Source organism: Pyrus communis, chromosome 1 (genome assembly GCF_963583255.1).
Source record: "Pyrus communis chromosome 1, drPyrComm1.1, whole genome shotgun sequence".
In the NCBI taxonomy this organism is placed as follows: Eukaryota; Viridiplantae; Streptophyta; class Magnoliopsida; order Rosales; family Rosaceae; genus Pyrus; species Pyrus communis.
The window spans coordinates 10,828,332-10,843,928 of record NC_084803.1 but is presented as its reverse complement, the minus strand read 5'-3'; the positions used below and the strand labels follow the sequence as shown (position 1 = coordinate 10,843,928).

The 15,597-nt window shown below is 34.6% G+C and overlaps 1 protein-coding gene across 1 annotated transcript; it reads right to left on the bottom strand.

Annotated features, from left to right (window-relative positions):
- Positions 1–4,113: 4,113 nt before the first annotated feature.
- On the bottom strand, positions 4,114–8,631 carry LOC137716363 (axial regulator YABBY 5-like). Its single transcript, XM_068455806.1, has 7 exons — positions 8,361–8,631; positions 7,135–7,254; positions 5,130–5,259; positions 4,885–4,933; positions 4,719–4,794; positions 4,534–4,606; positions 4,114–4,440 (listed from the first exon to the last, which is right to left on the bottom strand). Coding segments are annotated over exons 1-7 (525 nt in total). The 5' UTR covers positions 8,436–8,631; the 3' UTR covers positions 4,114–4,438.
- Positions 8,632–15,597: the final 6,966 nt, after the last annotated feature.

The window sequence follows — 15,597 nt, the reverse complement described above, 5'->3', positions numbered from 1 at the left end:
AGAGAAAGAGAGCGGAAGGGAAGGGGGGAAGTCAGAGGTGAAATGACGTTGATTTGATATGACAGACATGAAATTGACGTTTCAGATTCTAAATGTCAGAAATGGTGAAGGGGGTCAGAGCAGAGCAGCAGGACACAGCAGCAGCCTCTCAGCCGTATTACTCTGCCCACCCCACCACCACGACCACCATATTTTACTATATATATGGGTATATATACATACATACATATATATATATATATATATATATATATATATATTTCCCTTCTCCTTTCTTTTCAAAAAAACTAGGAAAAAAGAAACTTGCCAGCTTGTGAGAAATCTACCGTAACCCACTTCAAGATCCGCAGGACATCCGATGGTCCCCTCCTCAATATCTATCACCCCAACCCTAGCTACTTCAACGTTCACTCCCTAAACTCTTTGTCCATGCAATGCAAAGCCAACCAGCTTAATTATCTCACCACACACACACACACACATATATATAATTCTTCTTCTAAATTTTCTTAGATTGGACTGGTTAATAACGCTACAATATTTTTTTTTACTTGTAGCTAGAAGGTCTCAAGTTCGACTTTTATAAATAACGAGTTCGATACTTAATTATAATTAGCCCAAACTGTGCCCCCTTAATGTAACTTTATCAAAACCTAGCTTCTTACCTCATTTATCAAACAAGTCATTTTTCATTCGTGCAAATCATGCAAATATAACTTAAAAAAAAAAAGAAAAAAAAAGGAGTTTTAACGAAATACTCTTAATATTGTTCACTTTTAATGAAAAACCACATTTTTACCTTTCCTTAGTACTATTTACTACACCTTTATTTGTCATTTTTCATTAAAATGAAAGTTTTTTTTTTGAACTTTTCATTAGTTTTCCTTAAAAAATAACAAAAAAAGTTCTTTTTTTTTTGAAAAAAAGTCGAATTTGTAATTAGCTTGAACATACAAATGCCTACTTTCAAAGAAAGAAACTGAGTATTATCCTTACTAAATAAGAACAAAGTTGGAAGCAACTCCCTGAAGCAATTAAATAAGAATTTTTTTTAAAGTACTTCCCGAGGATCACTAAGACCTGGTTTGGTACTGAGGTGATTTTGAAAAAAGCTGCTATAAAAAAAAGTTGGGAGATGTTTTTGTGTTTGGTAAACACTTAGCTTCAGCTTTTTTTCACAGTTTTGGATGAAAAAAAGCCAAAAACAAGAAGCTACAAAACCCAGCTTTGAAAAACCGACTTTTTTTCACATCTTTTTTACATAAAAGTTTACCAAACACTCTAATACTGTTTTTTTTTTTTTCAAAAGCACTTTTACAAAAAAATTTACCAAACACTCTGCTGCTTTATTTCACAGCTGCTTATTCTCACAGCACAGTAGGAACAGCTTTTTTTCAAAGCACAGCAATACCAAACCAGCCCTAACAATCTTTAGTGCTTTTGTAAGGGATTCCAAGGAGGTATCAATGAAAAATGGGGATGCCTCAGAACAAAAATGGTGGTCCATGAATTCCTTTTCACACAGGGTCATAGTATTTATGAGTTGCAGTCCATGCGTGGACAGACAATGGCTTTTCTTAGATATTTGCTTTCTTTTAATTTTGAAAGAAGAAAAAAAAGAAGGGAAAGAATACATTTTTCTCTTTTCCCCAACAGCACATTACATGCAACCAATAATTCAACAGGAAATTAGGACAAATTATATAAAGTCATGGTAGCTTTAGCTAGTTGATATGCTTGCTGCACGGTTGAAATTTTACTTACAAACCAATGTCTGCAACTAAGGGTATCATAGGGACACGTGTGCGTGCGTGTGTGTGTGTGTGTATAAAGTGGTTTTTGCAGATGATGACTATTACTTATATTAGGTCTAGCTGCAGGAGAAAAAATTTCATTTTGGGAACACGGGTGGTACATCACGTGTTATTATATAAGTGATGAGATTTTTTTTTTTTTTTTTAAGTTATTAACATTTTAATACACGTATCACACCATTTGAAAGTGACACGTGGTGTATCACTCCGCATTCCGATCACACTGAAAGATCTCTCTAACTGCAGTGAAAGATAAGCAGATTAATTTAAGGGTCACCTTAGTTCCCCTAATCTATTAAATTTTTAGGCAATATTTTATTTGTTCAAATATTTTAATCAAAGTCCAAAAATTTAAAGCACTTTGCCATATGTTGCCTTTTTTCATTTCAATTTGTTCAATTATCACCTTTTAAGAAATTTATCTCGTGTATTTATGATTATTAAATTGCACTGTACAAAAATTACTTAAAAATTAACAATAAGTTTTTTTTTTTCACATAGTTCTAGCAAACAAAAAAAACAAAAAATAAAATGTACAGTGCAATTTCACATTCCGGCTCAGGGCATATCACTTCCTGGGCTCGCTCCACCACCGTAGCACGATATTGTCCGCTTTGGGCCCCCAGCACACCCTCACGGTTTTGTTTCTGGGAACTCACACGAGAACTTTCTGATGGGTCATCCATCTTGGGAATGCTCTCGTGCACTACTCACTTAACTTCGGAGTTCTCATGGAACCCGAAGCCGGTGAGCTCCCAAAAGACATCGTGCTAGGTAGGGATGAGAATATACATATAAGGCTCACTCCCCTGGGCGATGTGGGATGTCACAGTACATTTGAATTTTGAAACATGAAAAATATACATATAATTGGTACGAGTACATTCTTTTTTGTACAAATAAAACCTTTGGGAAAATCACAAAACTTATGGGTACAAAAACAATGGATACATGTCAAAATTAAATATGGGTACATATAAAAGTTAAAAAAATATGAGCACAAAAAGAAATTAAAATGTATGGTTACAGATTAACATTAGAAAGAATATTGACAATTTTTTTTTTTTTTAAAGAAAAAACCAAAGTGTAACGTCTTTTAACTCTTAAAAGATATTTGGAAAAAGTTAAATAAGGCTTTCAATATGAATTTAAAATATGTTGACGTGTAAAACTTATAGTATTCAAATAATGACGTTGATAAAAGTAAAAAAGGTTTGAACAAAAAATAAAAAATTAATAAGGTTTAAATCGATGAGATAGTAGAATGAAGGATGGGAACATATAACAAGTAGTTTATATGGATGAGTTTTTCTTTGAGTAAATAATTGATGAGGTTTACATATTTTCGTTTGTAAGCCGCGCAAAAAATTGAGTAAAACCCTACTTTGATGGTAAGTTTAAGATATATACCATCATACCAAGAAGGAGGATTGTGTTAATGTTTTTATAAATTTTGGAAATGGGGGATTCCTAAACTTTTTATTTTATTTTTATCAAACAATATTATTTACACTAAAGGGTTGGAAGAGTGGGCTAAGCCTCACAATGAGTTTATCATAATAATATGGTTCAAATTCATTTTTGGCGAGATTCAAGTATAAGACCTCTCATTTACAAGTGCAGAGAGAAGAGGAATACCTAGACTATAGTACTAAGTGGCAATTCCTAAACTAATTTTAAAACTTATGAGAAATGCTGCTAGGCAGACTCTCTTAAAGTAGGACTCTCCACGGACTCTTTGTCACCTCACAAGCTAGCACCAATTATCGTGCCAACAGTATAAAACATTATGCAAAAAACATGAGGTGACAAAGAGTCTATGGAGAGTCTCACTTTTGAGAGTCTCCTCAGCATTTTTTTTTTTTTTTCAAGTAAGCGTGACCAATCGCACGTTTTATTTGTAGGTAAACGCATTTTCTAAGAGAAAGGAGCCATAGCAAATCTTGAAAAGGTTTAAAATTTAACCCTGAACTTTAGCCAATAAACGTATAGGCTAAACCTACCCAACAAACATGCGCATGGTTCTCCTATATGCCATGCACTGTCTACAATTAAGCATGTTAATGTGATGATGAAGTTTTAATAAAAATAGACTAAAAAAAAAAGAGAATTATTATTGGCACTCTAAAAATCTCATTTTATACTTCAAACTTTCTATATTTGGAAAGAAAAATACGTTTACAAGGAGTGTAAAATAAGATTTTTGAGGTGCTAATAACACTTCCCAAAAAATATGATGATAAAGTACTTTCCATGGGACTGATGTACTTCCTAAACATACTATATTATATTACGTGGTCTCAATTTTGCATAAATATACAAAGTATGCATGTTGGAAACTGTAAACTAAGTAATATTGATCAAGATAACAAATTAAATTAAGGAAAGTAGCGTATTGCTTAATTCTAAGTCACGTAACAAAAGAAAATCCCTAATAAGGGGGAGTAGTAACAGGTACAAAGAAGAAGGATATTGAAATGTCCTTAAGAACAACACAGTAGATCAGTCCAGGCAATTCCTTTACACTAAGAACAACTTTGATATCACCGGGCGTCGTTGCCGGAAATTATCGTGGTCATCAGTTATTCAGTAGTGCAGCCCTTGACATAAGATGTTTCTCAGGGTCCTGCAACATATATATATTTTTATTTTAAAATAAAAAGGATTAATTAAGCCAAGGAAGTAGTTTAGAAACACATAAATTAGTGAAATTACTTACATATATTGTCCAGCTTAGCCTGACTGTTGGTCTCCAACATCAGCCCAAAATGAATACGAGGGAAGTGCGCCCACTAATTAAAAAAAAAAAAAAAAAAAAAACAAGTTCATCAATATGGCTTACAAAATCTCACAAATAACTAGTGTTTTTACAATTTAGCTGTTTGCAAATGCATGTCCACTTACATTTTTGGCAGCAGTGCTGAAAGCCTCTCTATGGCTAATGTCTGGATTATTAGCCTTGATCCTCTGAATCTCCTCCCTATCAATGTAATTAATCTCATCTTGTGTAATTAATTATAAGCAAAGCAAATTAAAAGAAAATAAAATTGAAATATAATGGTTTAGTTACTTTATGAACTGGTTATATGCAGAAGGTACACGTTGCCTCTTCTCGGGAGCTGAAAAGGAAAACAACAACTCACTCCATTTTTATCAATATGTATAATAGCAACAGTCAACATATACTATAGACTACACAGAGGCACGCAAACACATAGACACATTAGCAGTAAAAGGGGGGCATATATATATATATATATATGCTTAATTATCTTTTATTTTTACAAATTATGGAATGATTAATTGATAACTCACGTCGGTTCACACCCCTTTCTTCCGTGGCATGATCTGAAGTTGGGTCTCTGGTTGCATTCTTCTTGTTGCATTTGGAAGAGGAGCCCGAATCAATCCGGTAGTTTTGAGAGTTACAGTTGTAGTTTTGTGCCTAAAAGTAATTAAATGCATAACAAAAAAGCAAGAAGATCAACTTTTTATAAGAACGGTATACATTAGTTAAACATCAAGGGCACCAACCATGAAATTAAATAAACCTAAGAAACCAGTTTTTTTTTAGGGTCATTTTGGTTCCAGTCCTTAATCAACCTAATTGTTAGACTGAAACCTTGTTTGTTTAAATATTTTGATCGAGGTCCTTAGCCTCATTTAAGAGATTTAACTCATGCATTTATGCATTTAATGTCCCTCAAATTATGAAATTTAAACAAATCAAATAATATTTTTAAAATATAATAAATACTTAAAAAAAAAAATTTTTAGAGTAATATTGTTTTTCACAAAAATTATAGCAAAAAAATAATGTACCCACATAATTATTAACATATTTTAAAAATAACTATTGATATTTTAAAACATAAAATAATACATATAATTAGCATGGGTACATTTAGCAAAATTAAAATGGGTACAAATAAATTAAAAAATATGGTTACAAGTACAAATAAAACGTTTAAAAAAATATGGGCATAAAAAGAATTAATATATGGGTACAAATTAAAACTGAAAAGAAAATTGGTACAAAATATAAAAAAAATGGTTGCAAATTAAAAATGGGTACAAACTAAAAATAAAAATATATGATAAAAATTTTAGTCATAAATATAAATATACCAAATGTAACGTTTCTAACACTAAATGAATATATTTAGAAATAAAAAAAAATTTATTATTGAAATATTAATGATATTTATTAAAATTTAAGTACCTTGATAAAAAATTGAAAATGAATAAGATTTTAAATAATGGAGTAGAAAAAATAGGAATGAAAACCATTTTTTTTTTTTAATGAATGTAGAGCTTGTCTTGAGTTTTAACTATAAGAACAAAATAAAAGGTAAAGTGAATAGTACCATGATTGATTTTTTAGTGTAAAAATGTAGTTTTTCGTTAAAGTAAACAGTATCGAGAATTTTTCATTAAAGTTCCTTATACATATGTGGCTAGTTAGCTACCCTACCAGGTGGCCGGGCTCGGTTTTTTTAAGGGGGCGGCGGGGGTTTTTGGTTGGGGGGTTTTGTGGGTGGGGGCGGGGCGCGGGGAGAGCACGAAAAGAAGAGCAGCTTGATAGGACTGAATCAGTTAAGACTGTCATATAAAATAAAGCATATAAAACCCAGATTGACTGTTGGAAAATAAATCAAAGCGTGGTAAGATTTGTGTTTGCACAGTAGAGGACAAAGTTGATGGAAAAGAAATCATTGAACCTAAGAACCCTATCATTCAATCGTGTCAATCAAATCAAGCCAAAGAAAAAGAGACTAGAAACGTTGATTAATTGACAAAAAAGAAAATGCTTATTAAGGTTTAGATGGTTAAGAAAGAAGAGATTGTTTGGTGTAACAGAAAACTGTAAAATTGTATTTATTATTTTATTAGAATTATAACACATTTTATTGTCTTATATTAAAATTAATAAAAATATATTAATCAAGTTGCTCATAACAGATAATTTTTTGGTGCAATCGGATACACAAGCAACAATTGTTCGTCAGGACTCAGGAGGGCACAGGCCCTGACCTGCATCTTAAAAAAAGCAAAAATTTAGGTATTGGGTTGTGGGTTATGGCGGCTGCTGTCTGAGCAACCTACCTAGGGTTTCTGCACTACTGCAAAATGCCTTGAAATACTCGATCGATTTATGTTAGATCCTCGAGTCTGCGATTTACTAAAAAAAGAAGTAACACCCAGAAGAAGCTAGCCCTAGATTTCAAAGAGGGTTCTTATATGAACTCCTTTAATTGAATGATTAATTATTTTCTTAGAATTAGTAAATAACAAATAATTAAATAAGGGAAAAGCACACCTGAACATCTTGCCAGGACAGTGACTGAAAGGCTGCGGCCATGTTCACGGACCATAAATTGGTGCAGCGCCCACATCGGACGGTCACAATGTCAAATAGGCTGCTGCATGGAACGCTCACCTGACAAAATCATCACTACTATATGAGCGGGCCTATATATAATATATGTATCTTCTTACATGTTTCTTAGCTCGTTAATTGCACCCAAAAATTATCATACACCGATTTAAAAGCTGCACTGCACATCTGGACCGCAAGAGTAATTAAACAAATAAATCAAATTAAATGCAAAAATGCATTTCTCAGAAATTAATAGAAGAAGAAAGAAGAAATTAAGAATTGGGTACTGCTAGATCTTAAATGGATTATTTATTTGGGGTAAATTTATGTATGTCTCTTCTCTCATAAAAAGGTGTAAAGTTGATTATAAATTTGTAAGCACAAAACCCTAATTTCTTTCCCTACAAAAACACATAAGGCGAGATTCGAAACCCTATGTGTTCCTTTTCAGATTGCTGTGAGGGGAGTTTTCATAGGAAAGAACACCACAGAGAGTGCGAGAAGAAGGCTTCATTTTCTGTCTTCCCCATCGGGCTATCAGAAATAAAAGAAGGTGATGAGTTTGGACGAGACGATGTAGTGTTTTTAGCAACAAAAAAGGTCAGAGAGTGAAGAAATCAAAGGGAGGACTTGTCCTTGTCAGTGGATTATCGTCAAACCCTCTTGTATTTTACGTTAAAAAGAAGCACCATTAACTTACAGCAACAAAACATAAATTAACCAATCAACTCTCTCTCTCTCTCTCTCTCTCTCTCTCTCTCTCTGGTCTTAAGCGTTTCAGGAGGACCTTCAGGTATGACCTTTCTTTGACTGCAAAAGAAGAAAAAGTAAAGTCCAACGATGGAGACCTGACTATATATACCTAGCTCGCTGGTTAAAACAACACAAAAGAAATCCTCTTTGTTAAACTATCAAATTGCGTACTATTTGATTTCACCACTGAAAAAACACCAAACCCTGACCAAAAATTAATTAAAACCTGATTTTAATTTCTCAGGATCGGATTTGTTTTTGCTTCTTGTATATATGCTAGAAAGATATTTATGGAAGAAATAAGATAGGTAAAGTGGGTTTTGAGAGGATCACTGAAAAGCAGATCTCCCATTAAAGAAAGAAGAAAGAGGAAAATATCAGAGATATATGGATAGATAGATAGAGATCGATACCGCGAGTACAATACTGCAAAAGTTGCAAGGGATGTAACAGAGTTGCTCAGTCGCAACATCGACGCAGCTGGTCATGTCGCTTAGTAGCAGCTGGATGCAATTATCACTGAATTAAGAAATCCTCCTTCCTTTGAACAAACCAAGCTCAGCAGCTTTTGCAAATTGCACTTTCTTCTCTCTCAACCATTCCCTGCTTTGTAGATAGGTTATGTACTAATCCAATAATACACCATATATAGAGCTAGAAGCTGCGAGAGAGAGAGAGAGAGAGAGAGAGAGAGAGAGAGAGAGAGAGAGAGAGGGTAAGGTAAGTGGTAAGGGTGAGGGGTAAGGAAGTATAATGATTAAAAAAAAAAGTGGGCTTGGAAGTGGCGAGGGCAGACAAGGAATGCTGGGACCGGGAAGGGAAAGTAAAAGCGGGTTTATGGAAAACGGGGTTTTTGATTTAGCGTAATGTTAGAAGGCTAAATTTATAGGTTAAATTTGGAAATTAAATGATGTGTTACCAATAGTAATGAGCACGTTTATCAACGTTTAGGTGATAAACCAATCATTAATTTCCATGTACATTTGTTTTCAAAACCTTGTCTACAAATTTAGTTTTCTTAACATTACTCTTTGATTTATTGGACAACAAATACGGTTAATGTACTACCATAGGATACCAGCTATATATTTGAGTTGGGACTTGACAGAGTTACAAGAAAGGATAACTTTTGGCTGCATTGCCTAATCTGTTTATGATGCATGCTAACTATTTCTGATCCGATATTGAGTGTGAGTGTGAACACTACTTCTTCCTATAAAAGACATCTAAAATAGATTTACCACTTATCATAACGTCTTTATTCAATAAACTAATGATATATGTTCAGAAATTTACACATATCATTAATTTATTGAAATGAGACTTCATGTGCAATAACAAGTTAAATAAAAGTTGGTCCTCCATTTTCCCCCTCCTACTAAGTAGAAATTCTAAATGGATTCTAATTGAAATAGCAAAGATTGTAATTAGCTAATCATTATCTTTTAGGAAAATTAATGAAAATGGCTTGAAAAGTTTTAGTTTTAATAAAAAAAACTATGTTATAAGTTTTGTTTAATGATTAGTACTGTGACAACCCGTTCCAAATTTTACGTTTTTATTTTATTTTAAAACCGTGAATTTACGAAATTGCCCTAGAGGCAAGGACTTTGACTTCCGTAGACCATCGACTTGAGAGATGTGGGACTTATTCTTTTAGCATATCCTCGTAGTACTCATTGGTACGAACGTATAGGCGAAAGCCGTTTGGGAGTCCGGATTATAACGGTATAGTTACGGACGTTCGAAATTGGTTATTCAAGGTTTAATGTTTATTTAAATTAAATCCCCACTTTGTGGGGGAAGCCCAATCAGAAAATGGAGGGAGGAAAGAAGAAGTAAAGTTGGCAGCCAATCAAAAAGAAAGAAGAAAAAAAAAGAAAAAAAAAAATGGGAAAGCTCCCCCAAAACCGTGACCCGACATGCACGACCATCCATCTTCCAAGGCTGATTCCGGCCAACTCCGGTGGAGTTTTTGGATGCCACCACCATCATCTTGAAGCTCTCATTCCCCTCTACAAAACCCACCCAAGAACCACCTTGATTAACCATGGTATGAGGCGGTTTGAGGCCACGAAAGTTGATGAAAATCAATGGTGCTCCGGCCACCCTTTTCGATTTTCCGGCAAATCGGCAAAGCGATGACCGATGCCACCACTTGGGCTTTGTAGCCCATCATCCCAGGAGCAAAACCCAACCAACCTTGACCCCGTTGGACCACCGTAGACGACGAATCGACGTCGGGAAGTTTTAGGCACCTGCCAGCTTTGTGGGCAAAATTGACCATCTTCCGTCAACTTTTGGACTTCGTGGAAGGTATGAAAGTTGCTCCACTCACTGAGATATTCATTTCTGTGAAGTTTGAGAATTTTTGGAAATAGTTGAATTTTCCGGCGAGTCGGGGCGGCCGACCGCCACCCGCGGCGGCGCGTGGCCAGTGGGTCGCCAATGCTATTTTTAGGCTATGTTAAATGTCTTGAATTCAGTTTTGTCATTTGAATGACGTAGGTTGATAGTTGGAACCTAAATTCGTTACGATACGTTACTTGATAAAAATGTGAATCGATGATCCGACCGTTGGATCGTCACCAAAATTGGGTACATTATAATATGTAATATTTAAAGATCATAGGAATTTATGGATCGGGAATCCGACTTACGGATCTTCTTGAATTGATTTGTAAGTTAGTAAAATAAATGTTCACGGCCACTTGTTTTAGGCAATTGGCGGAGATCTGACCGTTGGATCGTAATGAAATTTTAATATGTTATTCTAGAAATATATTGTGGATCGTTGGGAGTTGCGGATTGGAAATCTGATATGCGGATCTTCCGGGTCAAGTTATACAGGGTTGTAAACCCTACCGTCGATTTTTGATTGACGGTTGACTTGTGGTCAATGGGTCTCAAACTATTTTAGAATGTCGTTGAGGTTGTGTTTTATGTGAATTACGTATTCTTCAGATAAGAGTTCTGAGATGTGATTTGATGATTGGTCACAGGGACCAATCATTCAGGATGCCTCGATGCGTGCGCTAGAGAATCATAGCGTGGACTCCAGGTGAGTGGATCTTTTCCTTTTTATCGTACATATTGTTGAGAGTTCTATCGACACTTTTAAATTGATTAGGCGTATTACCTTCGTATAATTATTGTGAATGCTTGAAGTACTTATATGAACTACGAATGGCTTGATCCCTGTCTAGGGTACGTAGGCAGTCTAACGAGACGTTAGATGCAGCCATAAAATATTTGAGACAAAAGCCTTATTTGGGAAATTGAGTAATGCGAAGGAAATTGATAAAGACAAGTTTTAGTTTTGTGAATTAGTTAGTTAATTAGTGTTAATTGGGTTATCATGGATAATTATCCCTGAAAATAAGTAGTTCGGGAGTAGAGCGTTATTGATTGTACATTTCATACTGTATAGTTTATAATTGAAAATGCTACAACATGGTTGAGTGTTAGATTGCATCATGGTATATCCATATGTATACTACTTGCATATAATTATTGGGAATGCTTTCAAGTGCAAAGGTGGACGCAGGACACCTAGGTAAGCTTCAGGTGAGTACATGTTGATGTTAGTGATGGTAGTGAGTACGATTGTGTTAAGATATAGTACAGCTTATAAGCCTGCACCCCGGTGTTAGTGCTCCCGTCCGTGGCCAGGGCACAGTCCTTCACGTGATGTTCACCTCCCGCACCTTACGCTCACCTTGGATTCAAGGTAGGTGTACAGTCCTGTCGTACAGACCACTTTAGGTGGTTCCGACTCGTAGGTGACCCGCGATTATTCGCCCAGTCTTCACGTGATCGTAGCACTTGAGCGTATTTATTTACACCCAGTCCTGTCGTACAGACCATTTTAGGTGGTTCCGACTCGTGTGCAAGTATACTTATTGAGCTATTGGCTAGCCAGGATTGATGAGATATGGATAAGTCGTACAGGTCACTATAGGTGACTCCGACTTATATGCTAGCCATGATTGATGAGATATGGATAAGTCGTACAGGTCACTATAGGTGACTCCGACTTATATGCTAGCCATGATTGATGAGATATGGATAAGTCGTACAGGTCACTATAGGTGACTCCGACTTATATGCTAGCCAGGATTGATGAGATATGGATAACTCGTACAGGTCACTATAGGTGACTCCGACTTATATGCTAGGCATGATTGATGAGATATGGATAAGTCGTACAGGTCACTATAGGTGACTCCGACTTATATGCTAGCCAGGATTGATGATATATGGATAAGTCGTACAGGTCATTATAGGTGACTCCGACTTATATACTAGCCATGATTGATGAGATATGGATAAGTTGTACATGTCATTTTAGATGACTTTGACTGATATATCACTTTGTATTGATTTAGTTCATTTGGCCTACTTATTAATGTATGGTGGAGTTGATGGTAAACCGTGGTTTTGGTCATTTCTGAGTATGGTTTGGATATAGGTATATATGTTGTACTATCTTATGGAAAACGATACGAGTTTTACATTTAGGGGCATTACTTTTAGAGAGGTAATAACTTTGGGAAGCTTGGTTTTATTGCTTACTCACACCTTCTGTTTGGTGCCCTCTAGGTTTTAGCTGCTGAGTTTGTATCGACAAGAATCTGTGGCGAATCTTAGTATTGATGGATATTTCTGAGGGTATGATTCTTACCCACAATACTGTACCTTACTTATGTTCTGACATCGCGTGTGAAATGGGTTCGCTCCCACTCGTAGCGCACTCTGGTACTTAGACAATTTTAGATTCAAATTTATTCACTTTTTATGCACTATCACATTTTATGGTTTCGTCACCTTCCAGGTGTCGGCCAACACAGCTCGATTCAGGGTCCAAGTGGACTTTCTGGGTCGGGGTGTGTCAAGTACAATGCCCATATTAAAGTAGTCTAACTAAAAATGGCCAACTATAATAAATTATGATTTGTCGATTTTATCCCTAATTTTTTTAGGTTGAGTTCCAGATTTTCGTCGTTAATGAAGTTCATCGTAGTTTTGCAGACCTTCTTCTTTTTCTTTGAAACAAAAATATAGATCCTCATGCTATTTAATTTATATTTTGTATTATTTTGTTGAAATGTGATCGTCATTATTATTCATAGTGTATTCGAGGTACTGTTTTTCAAATTTTCATAGTTAGTGGAGTTCATCGTTTGTTTCTCCAGAAAATAAATTTAAGATATGCGTGTTATTCAATAATAACAACAGGTCACTGTTTTTGGATTGTAAAAATAAACTGTTTCTGGATTTTAAGTAACATTGTTTCTGGAATCTAAGTCACTGTTTCTGGAACCTAATTCACTATTTCTGGATCCAAATGAAATAGACACACTGTTTCTTAAATGTAAGCTAAAAAAGAAATAGTGAAATTCACTATATTTGGATTCAAAGCAAAATAAGCACCCTGTTTCTTAAATATAATCAATTGATGCATGAAAGAAAAGAAAACTTTTGACTGTTTCTGGAACTAAGTCACTGTTTCTGGAATTTAAATCACTGTTTCTGGATTTTGGTTCTTTTTTTTTTCTAAATATAGTGTTTGTTTGTGCGACACTATATCTGATTTTTTTTTTTTCCTAGAAACAATGTTATGTTTTGGATTATCCAAAAACAGTTTTATGTTTTGGTTATTTTTTTTTTGTTTTCAGACATTTTTTCGCTGGTTTCAACCATTAAATTTCTTTGACCTTGTTTCGGCGGCTTTGTTTCAATGAATACTTCATTTTTCAACTTTGATTTGAACTTTGATTTGGTTGTTTTTGAAATGGGAGAATTCAATTTGATAGGAAGACAAGGAGTTATTATGGTAGTTTTGTGTTGGGTTGAGGTTGGTGAAGAGTCAAGACAATATCAAATCATTTTGGGGTATTTACAGAATTGTAGATTTGTAGTAGGTTGGGCTTGTAAGTTTGACCAGTGGACAATAGCTTTGGATGGTTTTTTTTATTAAACTTTTAGCCCTTTTGGTTAAATAACATTTTGAGATGGTTTTTGGTTAAATATTTATTGGCCTAAGCCCTTTTAATTAAAGCTCCATTTTTATTTAGACTAGTCACATTTTACACTTTCAGGCTTTAGTTGATTTACAAAATTGTTCATCTAGTTCAATTTTCTCAATATTACGCCATATATATATATATATATTTTTTTTTATGCTTTCAAATTATTTGACCTTCGAGTTTTTCATTAAATTGATGCATTGTGAATTTGAGACCCATTTATGAGATAACGTTGAAGGTACATTTGCACTATATGAACAAAAATAACTCATCGTGGAGCTTCAATTTCTCTTAAATCAATGTGTATCCAAAAAGGACAAATAATCACACATTTGGCTCCAAAAAGAATAAGTGTCACTACCAGAAATTACCATTTTCCCTATAAATCATATTTCGTTGGACAAAGTAACTTTCGACAAATTAAAAAAGTTTGTGGGTAAAAGTGGTCAACATTCCAAACTCAATCAATATCAACAACATGTCGTGACTGGTTAGGCTTAGTTGATTTTGTTAGAAAAGAAAGTAGGTTTCGAGGTTTTCTCATTTGTATACCTCTGGTGCTAGTAAGTTCAAGACCGTGGTCGTCCGTCTCCGATTTGCCGGACGATAAGATTTCTGAGATTGACTAGCCCACTAGGTTGGTTTCGTTATTCCTTTCTATTGAAAATGAGTCAGCTGTCTTGGTTTTTTCAAAGCCCTTTGCCCGAAGAACAACGTTCGACAGGCAAGGTTTTCATGTAAAGGGAAAAAATTAGAGCATAACATGCTACCATTTGCGCGACGAACTCTTCAAATTTAATCAAGCTAAGGTATATTTCATGATTTAGGGATTAGGGTTTAACGTTCGTTGGGCAAAACTAAATTTTCTATCAGGCAAAGGTGAGGGACATTTTGGTATATCCAATTCCTTTGATGTTTTTCACAGTCTGCAAAATTAATTTCAACAATCCAATTGTCAATGTAGTTGGTATATACTCCGAGATGGCATATGCCAAAACTAATCTAAATGCAAGTTTCAATAATTAGGTAGCGAGAAGAATTCCTTCGACGGCTAGAAACATATTCTCACGATTTAACATTATTTTAGCTTCGATTTTGATGAGGTTTTGCAAGGATACTCATCAACCCTAGTAGAATACAATGAATAGACCCAATCATCAAGTTAATATATTTAGACTAGTGGTTACCACAAAATCTTACGTTCTACTTAACAAAAGTATATAATAAACTCTAAGTGTTTGTTGAAGCTCTTCTTTTGACAGGATACACATTCTACATAACTAATTTGAACGATCCAACTGTCAAACTTGTTGGTATATACTCTGAGATCGCATACGCCAAATTCTCCAAAAATAAACTTTTGAGGATTAGGTAACAAGACGAAATTCTTTGAGGTTAGAACATATCATCACGATTTAACAATTATTTGCGCCCTAATTTTAATTATTTTTTGCAAGGATGCTCATCGACCCTAGATGGATACATTAAATGAACTCGATCATCAATTTAAAATGTTTACATTAGCAGTTACCATAAAATCTGACGTTTTACTTAACAGAAGTATAGAATAAAAAGTGTTTGTTGAATATGTTGTTTTGACAAGATACACAGTTTACATAAC

Coding starts and splice junctions, on each gene's coding strand:
- LOC137716363 (XM_068455806.1), bottom strand. CDS start 8,435: ATGACCAGCTGCGTCGATGTTGCGACTGAGCAACTCTGTTACATCCCT. Junction 4,934..5,129: donor AGAAAGGGGTGTGAACCGAC/GTGAGTTATCAA, acceptor TTTCCTTTTCAG/CTCCCGAGAAGAGGCAACGT. Junction 4,607..4,718: donor TCAGCACTGCTGCCAAAAAT/GTAAGTGGACAT, acceptor TTTTTTAATTAG/TGGGCGCACTTCCCTCGTAT.